At 36.5% G+C, this 13375-nt stretch overlaps 1 protein-coding gene across 2 annotated transcripts in view; it reads right to left on the bottom strand.

Annotated features, from left to right (window-relative positions):
- Window positions 1-13328, bottom strand: part of LOC105553702 (cytochrome P450 2C3-like) — a 19515-nt gene extending 6187 nt beyond the window's left edge. Inside the window, exons 1-7 of one of the 2 annotated variants that reach the window (XM_011999844.1) lie at window positions 13161-13328; window positions 8890-9052; window positions 7307-7456; window positions 5027-5187; window positions 3588-3761; window positions 2510-2651; window positions 1272-1459 (exon numbers count right to left, since the gene is read on the bottom strand). In XM_011999844.1, coding sequence (XP_011855234.1) covers window positions 1272-1459; window positions 2510-2651; window positions 3588-3761; window positions 5027-5187; window positions 7307-7456; window positions 8890-9052; window positions 13161-13328 — 1146 coding nt within the window. The remainder of the gene's footprint in view (window positions 1-1271; window positions 1460-2509; window positions 2652-3587; window positions 3762-5026; window positions 5188-7306; window positions 7457-8889; window positions 9053-13160) is intronic. The other variant, XM_011999850.1, reaches the window with a different exon arrangement.
- Window positions 13329-13375: the final 47 nt, after the last annotated feature.

The raw sequence follows: 13375 nt of genomic DNA on the forward strand, positions 1-13375 counted from the left end.
AAGCTTCCTCTTTGCCTGCTGCCATCCATGTAAGATGTAACTTGCTCCTCCTTGCCTTCCACCATGTTTGTGAGGCCTCTCCAGCAATGTGGAATTGTAAGTCCAATAAACCTCTTTCTTTTATAAATTGCCCAGTCTCAGGTATGTCTTTATCAGCAGCATGAAAACAGACTAATACAAATGGATTTCAAAATGCTAATAGAGAGGTTCTTGAACACTCTCATCACAAATTAATAAATGTTAAAGGTGATCGAGATACTAATTACCCAATTTAATCATTACACAACTCATACATGTTTCTAAACATCATGTTGTTCTCCAAAAATACGTACAATTATTAGGTGTCACTAATAAATAAAAGAGAAGTGATTATGCTCACAGGCTGATAAAAAGGAGTCAGGAAAAAGGGAGAAGATGAAGAGGAAGGAAGAAGAAATAATTATTTAAGGAAGATAATTGAAAAAGTAAGAAAGAAGGGATCCATGCCACAGTTAAATCAGCTTGCAGTAGAACAAAAGAAAGCCCATCTGTCACAGTAACTGACATGAAAAAGAATCAAAAGTTGTAAATGTTGCTAAGTATATAAATCTAATGGAAAGCACTAGAGGAATCTACTTCCAGTGACTAATTTTTCTGTGAGATGGAAGAGCAGGTCACCTATTAAAAGTAAGATAATAAAAGGCTGAGAAGAGTTCAAGGTTGAAAGTCATTGTGGAGTATGGTGAAGCAAGCTGAGTTAGATTATAAAGCAGGATTGTTGGGTAAGATTGACAATACTTTTGGCATTGATGAAAATTAAACCACCACATTTGGCATTGATGATAACAATATCAACCTGCTGGGCTGCATGGTCTTTTCCAGCACAGGTCAGTAGCTAATAATCAGGCAGGGAGGAAGGAAACTTTTGTATTGGACTTTTCACAGGTAAGTCATAGGGACAGTAGAGAAGGGGTGGGATACAGAATACAGGTTAATTGGTAAGAGTAATAAAACATAAAACTGAAAGGAAGGGACAGGATAGCACACTGGGCTAATGGACAGGCAGAGTGTGGAGCTATCAAAGCATGGAAAATCCTGTGGGAGTCTAGGCACTATCATATTTAGAAACTTGTATCAAAAACTAGATGGAAAGAAGTACATGGTCACAGGGTAGGATGCCTGAGTTATGACTGTGTCATACCTGTAGGAGATTAGGCAATCTACAGTTCTACTGCTATGATATTTGATTGCCTGAGACACCTGAGGAAGGGTATAGACATAATATCTCTCACCTTTGGAATAAGGTATTCTCTAAACCAAATGTCTTGAGTCACTGCATGGGGCAGGCTGGTGGGGATGAGGTCAATATATCTCTGGATCTCATGCACCACGGCATCCGTGTAGGGCATCCGGCTTCTGTCCTGCATGCAGACACTTCGGTTTTTGCCGACCACATGATCAATTTCTTCCTGCACTTTAGCTGGCAAGGCAGGAGTCAGAATTTATGAGAAGTGAAAAAAACTTGAAGTACCATTTGTAAGATCCCTTCCTCATTGTCCCATTGTAGTTGGAGATGGGACAATGATGGAAAATTATGTGTCACTACCTCCATAAGAGAAAAAAAAGGACACACAATTTACATTTCTTGGGCAAATTGAAAGCTCAGTCGACACAGGTATGCAGGTATGAAATACAATTGCACCATGACATTCAATCCTCAACTATGATTCCCTACTCTGTGTACCTTTTCTTGACAGACTCAGAGATCTGGAATCCTGAAGAATCACTGAAGACCTTGTAGTTTAGCCATTTTGTGTATGTCAATTATATCTTAAATATTTAAGTTTCAATAATCTAAGAACTACACAGTGCAGTTCAGGGAATGAGATATTAACTTGATTCAGCACAAAAACTTAACAAGTTAAAATTTATTTAGAAGGTATTAATAATATAGGACAGACAGACACACTGCACTCTTCATTATATTACTTTATAATTCTTCAAAAAACTTCTATGTAGAAGGTATAATTTCATATACTTTACAAAGAAACAAGTCCACAGAAGTAAATAGTTTCCTAAGGATGCTCAGGGAATATGTGGTCTTTCCCATATTATCCCCCTTGAACAGATAAGGGACCATAGATATGGAGAGTAATCATGTGTCTGCAGGTCAAGCAAGCCACCTATTAGTAGAATCAGAACTCAAAGGCATCGCTATTGAAGTCTACAGCTCATTGTTCAAAATAACAATGCCACACTGCTGCATCTGTTCCAAACCAAATCAAGAATCCTATACCATCGCAGGCAGAATAATGGCTTCTGCTCTTCAAATCTCTATCATTATTTAAACATTTTATTCTCCTTTTGTACTAGGAACTAATTTGAATTGAATCCACCCAATGGTAGGTAGATGTACTAATGATGAGAAATTTTGTTGTACCTTGTGTTGGCAGGTAAATGGTGGGGTGATTATCAGTATTTTCTGTCCGCTTCCACCTGAAATTTGATCCTGCCCATCATCTGTTCATACCTGAGATCTCAGGGTGCTTCAGCAGGAGCAAGAGTCCATATCTCATTGTGGTGCTTGTTGTCTCTGTTCCTGCACTAAACATATCCCATATAGTAGCAACCAAGTTGTCCATGGTAAATTCAGACTCTTTACTGTGTTTTTCCTAGCAATGACATGTTACAATTACTTAATAAAAAGCTTTTCAAGTAACACAATACTATTCAGTACAACATCAGTACCTGGCTAAGTAAGCCAGACTTTAGAGTGTGCTATGGGTGAAGATAATATTAGGTGAACTGTTAGAATTGCTTCAAATTTAAAATAACATCGGACTCACAAACATTCAAGTACTTGCTGATTCTTCAGTTTCTGACCCACTAGAGCCAGTCAGTTCCTTTGTAATTTTTTAAACATGCTTTTGATTAAGTCATCACTGCTAATCACTGTCAACTCTAGCATCTATTGTCTATTTCATCATATCTAATTTTTCATTCAAGTTTCTTGAACTAATCACACCCAAACTACAGCAGTATTTACAACTCCATCAGTCATTACACTCAACACTGCTCTTCAATTACAATCTTTATAGCCTCTTTGAAAATTTCACAAACTTGATTACTACACTCATCATCTCCTGGATCTATTTTCTCCTCCCTGTTTATCTTAGTCAGAGTTTCTCAAACCTACCTCATCTGTAAATGAATATATCTTAGAGATTGCCCAAAAGTAAGCCTGTCTGGGTTTCTATCCATTCCTGTGTTCCCTCATTTGTTACATCTTCCCTTCATGGAACCATGATATGTTATCATCAGTCTTCAATGAATGTGTGTGTGTGTGTGTTTACATGTTTTGATCTGCCCCCAGATAAAGAATCAGCTTTAACATGGTAAACATAAAACCTAAGTCTCTTTGGGTGAGAACTTAGAAATATCCAGAGACATGTAATATGGCTTACACAGGTAATATGTTGCATAAACAATTAATACACTTTAGGATACAGCATTTGTTTTCATATCTCAGTTTCACCGGGAAAATCAAAGCATATCAATGAGTCACAACACCCACAAAGATAAAGTAGCAAATCAGAATTACACTGTACCTTTTCCATTTGAATCAGAAAATAGTCAATAAAATCTCGAGGATTATTGATGTCCAGAGATTCCTGATGTTCTTTTACTTTCTCCAAAATAAAACTTCTTTGGAGAGCATAATTTTTAAATATCACATTATGACTTCCTGGGAGAACCCGTAAAAAGGGGAAAGCATTGTAGAGCTGAAAGAAGAAAGAATCCATCATTAATTCATTCACTAAACACTGGTCCTTATTATTTATCAGACACTGGTTATATGCTAAGTAGATAAAGATGAATAGACATGCTTCCTGCACAGGAATGCATTCTGAATTTGAAGGAGAGAGCACTGAAAAAGTAGGCAGAGACAGTATGCACAGGTTACAAAGCAACTTCAAGGCCAATCACGTTGATTTCCTAACCATAACTCTCTGAAGGAAGTCAGGAAATTACCCCTGTTGTCACCTCTCTTCAGATGAGGAAATTGAAGTTCATAAGGTTAATCAACAATTCGAAGACACCAGACTAGTGATCTTGGAGCTAATACCCTGTATTTGCACCAGTATACACAATATATGTTTTATCAGGGGATAGTCTAAAAATATTGAAGATTCATACTCATTTGTTGTAATGAAGAAATAGTACATCTGAAAGATTAAGAAAGTGCCCAAATCACTGAGCATATACATATATATAAAAAACACACACACACACACACACACATATATATATATATAAATTTTAAATATTCCACCCCGTAGAAAGTGCATATTTTCCTGACTCATGTTTTTGCTGGTCCTAGAGCTTACAGAACATGTTTTAATTTAGACAACACCCTAATGACCTAATACCCTTGGAAGGCATCAACATAATATATTCAGGCTTGTAGCTTAAATCAAACTAAATACAGAGTCAGGAATCAGGAATTCTAGATTCTAGATTTTGATGTTCATTGTCTTAGCTAGGCTATTTTGAAAAATATGCCTAATAGCTCTGGGTCAGTTTCCCATTCCAGTAAATAAGTGACATTAGACTATTTTTTCTCTAGGGTCCTTTGAAGGTAGGTCACATCAGGAACTTATGATCAGTATAGAATTTTAGTTGTTAGTGATTATAAAACATAGGTTACTGACATTTTCTGACCGTGTACTTTAATAAGAAATACATCTTAAATCACTACCCTCTATATCTGAGGATCTTAAAAAAACAACAAAAAAGTTTCATCTAAACAAATCTTGCTATAAATGTAGCACTCTGAGATTATGTATTTTTTTCTATTCTACATTACTTCATGTTTTCAATTTTATTGCATCACATTAGATTGATTGATAACTCACTAATGTGTTGCAAATGATAGTTTGATAAGCATTGCTTTGGACATTTTTAAATAGGGCAGAGAGATGGGTAGGCATGAGCTATAGATGAGCTTGAAAACTATTACACATTCTAAAAAGAACCTTGGCCTTACCTGTATCCAGGGTGTGCTCACAGTTTCAAAGTTTTCATTAAAATACTTCATCAAGGTTAGAAATTTCTGATCCCTGTAATCAAAACGATTCTGGAAAATGATGGAGCTGATGACATTACAGGGAACACAACCCAGAAGAAAAGTGGGATCACAGGGAGATGCTACAAACAATACCAGTCAGAAGTTAATACACAATTTTCATATAAATCTAAAATTGACTGCTTAAAATAATTGGAAATGATTGACTTCTAAGATCTTCTAGAAATAAAAACTACCTGGACATGCCACCATTACAATAAACTTCAAATGCTTAAAATAAAATTTGCTGTATTTCTCCAAATAAAACTGTCTAATCCAGTCCACTTTATTTGATAATTTTGCCCCAAGGAGTCTCCTATTTACATCATTTTCCAATTCTAAAGAAGGAATTCTAATTCACAAGAAGGAATAAAAAATAAAAAGAGGCCATTTAAAATATTTTTTAATGTATGGAATTTAATTATCAGTGTTGATACATCCTCATGATGCCAACAGAAAACTAAACAACTTAAAAAGAAAATCAAAATACTGAAGACACTTGAAACAGAACATAGAAAACAGAGTTGAAAAATTTGGTTGTCTTTTTTTGTAAAAGATAAAAATAATGAGAGAAATTGGAATTATAGTTACATATTTGAAAAACTACATTGTGGGTGGAAATATACTCTCTTCCCCTTCTACCCATATCTGTAAACACTTAAAAAAAAAAAATGTGTAACAGTTCCCTCCGTTAGCACAAATAGACAGTTTAAGCCACACAAGCCCTGACCTGCACACAGGAAACTTCAACCCAGCCCTAAACCCTAATTGTCATGAAAACTTCATGCCACTATCCTCCTGCTGCTCTTTCAGTGTCATTTGGGACCTGGTTGGGTGTCAGCCTGCTCTTCACTGAAAGCAACATTATGTGAGTAATAAACCTTTCATATCCTATTGGTGTTTGTGTGGAATCTTTATTGTAACCATCTAAACCAGATTTTGGATGATTGGTAGGTCCCTCCTGCCTCTGTGTGGTGACAACCACAACACCACAACTCTAGAAGGACAATGCAAGCTCAGATCAGAAATTAGAAGTTACTATGTAAATTAGCTCTGCTCAACCTGTGGAAATAACTTCCAACTGTTAGTGTTATTAGTGATTAAATGGGCTTCCCCAAGAGTGTGAGATCCCTACAACGAAGTGGAATCAAGCAGATTTTGGATGACTAAAGGTCAGGGAGTTGAGAGAAGGCAATAGTCACCATGGGAAAAGTTGAACGAGTTAATGACAAGTTCTGCTTCAATAAAAATTAAGGATACAAATAATTTCACAGATAATATGTGCCAAAATTCAATATTCATTGCTTGACTAATTCTATTTCCAAATTTTATTCAAAGAAAGTAGTCAGAGATTTACAATAATTAATATGGGTTGCACTTTTGTATATTAAGAGCAGGAAAAACTAGAATCAACCTATCTGGCCAAAACAGAGGATTAGTTAAATAAACCCTGGTGTGTCCAAAATAAAGGACTACTGTACTATCCAGCTAATACTGTTCTTGAAAAACATTTAAAAGTTAAACACACAAAAATATTCATTCAATACATGACATTATAAAACCACATATATCTTATGATCTTACCCCTTGCTTGCGCTGCCTAGCCCTTTCTCTTCCACCTCCTCTCCCAGCCCTGCAGGTGCACACACACATCTACGCACTGCAGAGATCTGTGCTGCTGCAGTACCATCTCTTCATATCCACACTCCATTATGAGAGGTGAATGGCAGCCCCACACTTTGGTGGTAATTGGCAACCCCTGTATTGTTCTTAAACACTTTACTAGAAAAGTTACCTAATTTTTTAAGCCTATGTGGCCAAGACTGACAGCTGATTGCCAAAATCCATGTTCTTTTCTTACTGTGCACAGAGTAAACCACATTTTCCAACTTCTCTGGCAGTTAGGTGTGGCCTTGTTGCTAAGTGGCACACATGAGAGAGGTTATGTGCGCCACTTCTACGCCTGGTCTAAAGTATTTGCTTTTTACCTTGCTCTTTTCTCCTTATCCTGGTACCTAAAAAGACTGTTATTAACCTGGTACCTAAAAAGACTGTTATTCCAAACACTTCACCTCCTAATTACTGTTATGTGAGCAAAAAGTAAACTATGATACTCCAGCCATCATCATATTTTGTAGTCTATTTACAAAACCATTTGTTCTACCCAAACTATTAGTGTTAATTATATGAAGAAATAAACACCATTGGTTTTTTTTAATGCTTCCACCAGACACAAGGCCTCCTCTTGAATTCGGTCTTCAATTGTTTTCTTCCCCATCCCCATATTCCTCAAAACCATGAGAGAGAAACGCCGGATTTGCTTCCATCTTTCTCCATTGCTAAAAATAACTCCTATCAACACAAAAGAGAAAACAGAGAGAGAAAATATTCTTCATTGTCATGAATACGAGCTGACAGTTCTCATCTCAGGAGATGATATTGACATTTCAGCAGGGATGTAAATATAATGGTGTCAGCTTCAGGGATTCCCATTGAACCCTTCATCACACCTGCCTCCTCTTTGAACCCAAACTACTATTTAACTGTCATGATTCTTAATTTTGCATATTGCTAAACTATTCTTAATCCACCAGCTGCACTAAACCTCAGAATAATTCTGTAAACTGAAGGCTTTGTCCCATTTTACAGGACGCTAAAAATCATAAAGGCAAAATGCTTGCTCATGATCTTGCAGCAATAAACATGGTGAGTCCTGGTCATAGCTTAAATTTTCAGGGCTGGCTTTTCAAATTGTAAGTTAATTTTAAGAGAAATAACAAGAGGAGGGAATTATCAGGAGAATGTGAGAGAGCACTTTTTCATTGGAAGATATCTCCTAATAATCATTTCTCAGATAAGGGGTACAGTCATTAAACAGACAGCTAATCTCATTTTAACATTTCCCCTCTATTTGTTAAATCTCTCCCATGAAATACAGAAGGAAACATCAAAGAACTTCAATATTAGGCTGCCAGAGTCAAGACCAGATCAAAGTGAAAAAATAGGCTCGTAGGAAACGTTTCCAGGGAGCCTCTTAGAGAACAGTGCAGAAGAGGTCAGAACCCCATTCAGGTCATATCTCTATTTGCCAGAACCCTGTGATCCACCAGAAGACTTGACAGTTTAAGGCTAGCTCCAAAAACAAATAAAAGAAATTTCCAGCACTTAATCAAAAAAGCTTTTTCTAATATCAATTCTGATACATACTCATACTCTGATCATGTTTCTCCATGATCTTTTCAGAACATATGTTTGCTTTATGCTTTGTCTTCTGTTGTATTCTAATATTGCTCATGCTTTTTTAGAATCATATTTCAAGGTGAGGATGGAAATATTCCAAACTAGTGTGGTTCCATGCACACTATTCAAGCTTCCTAAAATAATCTCTGGGTATCCATGACTAAGACCCAGTAGCAAAATATTTGACGAATAAGATAATTCAGTAATATTCCTCCTTTCTCTCTCATTTCTCTATTGCTTTTCTATTTTTTTAACTGACCATAATTTATGATGAACTTGTCTTTGTAACAAATTCGTAAAAAATTAGTGGTTAGATGGCTTGTTATCATTGAATTTAATGTTTAACAGGGACATTGTGTCACTTTCACAGATTTTAAATATAGATTAATGATCCTTTATAGAAAAATTATCCTTAGCCTCAGGTAGAAAATATGAAAAGTGTGTTTCATAAATTTTTCTAAATATTTATGATTTCTCAATTTCTTCAAATTTTTCCAGTTTTTACAACTTACAAATCCACACACATACCCCAAAGGGAAGCATACCGAATCCTTGGGTAACTTTTTCTATCACTGGAAAACTCCCTCGGCCAGAAAATACTTCTCCCTGATCAATCAGTGCTTCCTTAATTGCTTGGTATCCATGCAACACCACGGTGGGCTTCATGCCAAAATAAACAGTGAACACAGGGCCATAATCTTTTGCTAGCTGCAAAAAGAATAGCAGATGCAAATAAAGTGTAAATTTCAAAAATAAAATGTAGATAGCTTAGGGAAATATTTTTAATCTTGCCAGAAGGATGTTTTAATACTTGTCCACCTATTATATAAAATTTAATATTTTAGAATCAATTATTTGATAAGAAAAAAGTATTTGAATAGTAATTATCATTATTTTATTAGTAATAATTCTATTTATGTTAGTATCAGCTTCAATGTTTATTTCTTGTTCAGCTCCTATGATATGACAGGGGTTATATTATGCATTTTGTTCCTATTATTTTATTAAATTTTTATACCAAACTAATAATTGTACCAAATTACTCCCATCTTCTTACAATTACAGTAAATTCTGTGTTCTTCTTTGGGTTAAGGGAAGTTCATCTAATTTGCCTCATGTGTAGTCTAATAATTGTCCCTCATTGTTCATTCTTGATAAATTTTTTTTAGCACCAGACACTGCCATATTTTTATAATGCATGATAACATAGGAGTGTGGTTATACATATTTCCCAGCTTCACTCAAAGCTAGATGGAGCCATGCGACTCAGTTTCCATGAACCCATGTAAGCACAGTGTTGTGATAAAATTCGACATTTGTGCATAATAGACAATTGCTTCCCCTTCATTTCTGCCCCTGCCCATAGGTTAAAATAATAGCATGGAGATGCCCCTACTATGACCTTGCAAATGAGAAAAATAGTCTAGAGGCAGAAGATACTAAAACTATAATGATTTAAAAAAAAAAAAAAAAAAACTGGCTTTCTGAATGACATCATGGAGGAGAAGCAAGTTGACAGCAAGCACCTAGAGTTTATTATGTGAGATAGAAATAATCTCCTATCTTCTTTCAGCATCATCTTTCTGTAGTATCAGCTTATGTGGTATCCTAAATGATATAGGACTTACCGTCTTTCAACTTTTCTATGGTAGAACTTTTTTTGCCGACCTAAAAATTCATTCTACAAACTATAGTGACCTTTTCACAAGGAAGATGTTAACCTGACTGTCCTTTAAGCATGTTAATGGTATCACATTGCTCTTTTTTTCTTTCCTTTTTTTTGAGACAGAGTTTCACTCTTGTTGCCCAGGCTGGATTGCAATGGTGGGATCTCAGCTCACCGCACCTCCACCCCCCGAGTTCAAGCAATTCTCCTGCCTCAGTCTTCCAAGTAGCTGGGATTACAGGCATGTGCCACCATACCCTGCTAATTTTGTACTTTTAGCGGAGGCAGGGTTTCTCCAAGTTGGTCAGGCTGGTCTCGAACTCCTGACCTCAGGTGATCCTCCTGCCTCCACTTCCCAAAGTGCTGGGATTACTGGTGTGAGCCACTAGGCTTGGCCCATATAGATCTTATGACAGAAACAAGTGTTCTTTACATCCATGCAAGGCCTGCATGTCCTGTCCCCTGCTTCCCTCTCTACTCTCAGCTTGTACCATATTCTTACTTACTCTCTGAACTACAAACACTTTTGTCCTCTTTTCAGGGTCTTAGGGAGAGAAGTATAAACAAAAAATACAATTCAAAGCACCCCTCTCACCGCCGGCAGGCCCACTCCCTTACCACCAGCAATTTAAACAGACTTCCTCCTCTAGGCCAAGTCCCTCCAAATTCAACCTGAAAAACTGATTCATGCCATCATGGGAAAGGGGCATTGAATATGCTTCATTATGCCCTCTTCCCTTTTGGAATTCAGGAAAAGATGACCAACATTTAACATTAACACAGACCTTAACTCTGATAAGAAACAATTACAAACTATTCTCTCTGAAGACTGCTGCCTGGAAGCTTCATCTGCATGATAAAACCTTGGTCCCCACAACTCTTATCATACCCCAGACATTCCTCTCTATTAACAATAACTCTTTCAACCAATCGTCAATCACAAAATTTTAAACTCTGGATATCATGGAAGCAACCCCTCTCCCACTGCTTCGAGTTGTCCCACCTTTCTGGTCCAAACCAACGTGTATCTTAAATGTATTGACAAGAGTCTCACGTGTACATACTCAAACGTATAAATGTATAAAACCAAACAGTGCCCTGACCACCATGGGCACAAGGAGACGGCTGTGTCGTGGGTCATAGTCACTCACATTTGCTCAGAATAAATCTCTTCAAGTATTTTGCAGTTTGACTCTTTTCATCAACAGAAGCAATTCTCCCCCAGATTGAAAACAGGTGAAATTGGGTTTTGCTGATATTTGATATGTTTAATTCCTAATCATTCTTATGATTATCAGCTCCAACTTCAATTACTCGGAGAACCCTTTGCTGAATTCTCCTCTAACTGGTTAGTCCCTTGAAATTACATGGTCTCTTTCTACCATGTCCCTGTTACACAGTTTGTAATCATACCTTTACTTGCATTGTTGTTTCATAAATATATTCCTATCCTCTAAACTGTAAGTTCCTTAATGATAGGGTCACTTTAAATTTTCTTTCACCATTGAAACTCACATGCACCATGCAAGGAGATATTTAATTACTTCTAGAAAAATGTGGTGTACTTAAGTAACCTGTGCAAAATCTTTCTTATTTACATCTTCAAGAAATGGAAATTAAAGCGAAGAGAGGTTTTAATCCTGCTTAAATCTGTGAATTTAAATAATCAATAGATGAGCTGGGGTGCTGACACAATCTCTTTAAATTCAAAGCCAAGGCATAGGAAGAATGAGCTTCCAGAAGCAGTATTCCAGTAACTGGCTTTCTTAAGAGAAAGACAGATTCCAGATCATTCTTCAGGCTTTAGAGAGCAACTGCTATGTAAACAACTTGCAGTAGAGAAGTTACTGACTCATTTATTGAGAACTACAGTATGAAATATGAAAGATCTGAACCCTTAGTAATTCCCTTGATTTCAATTCATATATGCTTTATGAAAATGTGGTGCTGTGACACTGTAAATCGGTGCTTATTTAAAAAACTAAAAGCTTTTCCATTTTCACTAGCATTTACCAAAGAAAAGTTAAAGCAACCTGGATTACAATATCGACAAAGAATTTCTGCTCCTGGCACTGTCAACAATCATAAGGTGGATCAATGATCTTGGCAATGTTCCACTGGTGGCAGGAATGACTCACATCTTGAGCAACTACTGCCGTGTTGAACTGCTGATAAACTTTGACATCAATAAGGAATTGTGAAAAACATTTTCTTCACAAATAACTGGGCTCTCAACAATATACAATACAAGAAAACTTTGTATATAAGTTATATCTGATTCAAATATGCAAATGCACTCTTGTACTAATGACTGATGATGCATTATTTGTTTAATCTACTAATGAAGAAATCTGACAATTTATATAATTGAAACGAGTTCCTATATAAATAGAAGCCCCCATATTCCTTGCATAAAATGAATTTCTCTTCCTTGTTCTTTGTTCTCAAACTCAACTTTCTTGTTCTCCATGCCTCCTTGCCCGTAGTTACTTTCCTGTCAGCTCTAATCAATAACTCACCTCTGTTTACTTAGTTACCCACTCTGCACCCATTCCACCCTTTGAAACTTCATGGCCCACCACTGTAATTCACATCTCCCTTCCTTTCCTTATTTAAGAAAATATTCACAAATAGCTAATCAGGTCAGCTTAGATTGTGTGGTCTGACCGTAGTCCATGGGGTGAGTGACACAGAGGTAGAGACTACGTGGTAGAGATAAAACCTCCTTCTCTCCTTTGTTCAGTATACTCTTGTGATCGTGATTGATGCAGGCAGCACCCTTCTGAAGAAGTAAATTGCCTTGCTGAGAAAACTTTTGCCTGAGTGCTAGATTTACTTTGTGGCACAAAGCATTTATCTCCAACATTTCTCTTAGGTGACACAGTCTATAATTGCTTTCCAGTTGAAACATCCGTTCTGGAGTAAACACTTATTTGCCTCAAACTTGCTGATTTCTTCATTTCTTTTGGATGTACCCGTTGCATGTTCTTCTATATGTCTATATTATAAAGGCATATCTGGGTGTCTAATAGACACATCTCTATAAAGGCATCTCTTTAAAACTTGGTATCTGGGGACATATATTGCTGAGTTATGAGGATATCTGACTTACTCACTGAACAAAACTAAAGGAAAATTAGTCATACTTACCATACTTATGGATTTGCTGATGTTCTTAGTATTTAACTGTAGAATATTTCCAATAATGGGGAGAGGAGTTGGGCCAGGTGGAAGCTTCCCTTTGGCATAGCTTCGGTTCCACAGAGAAAGAAGAATCAGACAAGAAAGACAAATCACCAGGATGATGAAGAGATCCATTGATGGGCTCTTTGAAAACGCAGTTGAAAGCTAAGAATCTAAAGATT

The sequence above is a fragment of the Mandrillus leucophaeus genome, unplaced genomic scaffold (genome assembly GCF_000951045.1).
Source record: "Mandrillus leucophaeus isolate KB7577 unplaced genomic scaffold, Mleu.le_1.0 Scaffold117, whole genome shotgun sequence".
NCBI lineage: Eukaryota > Metazoa > Chordata > Mammalia > Primates > Cercopithecidae > Mandrillus > Mandrillus leucophaeus.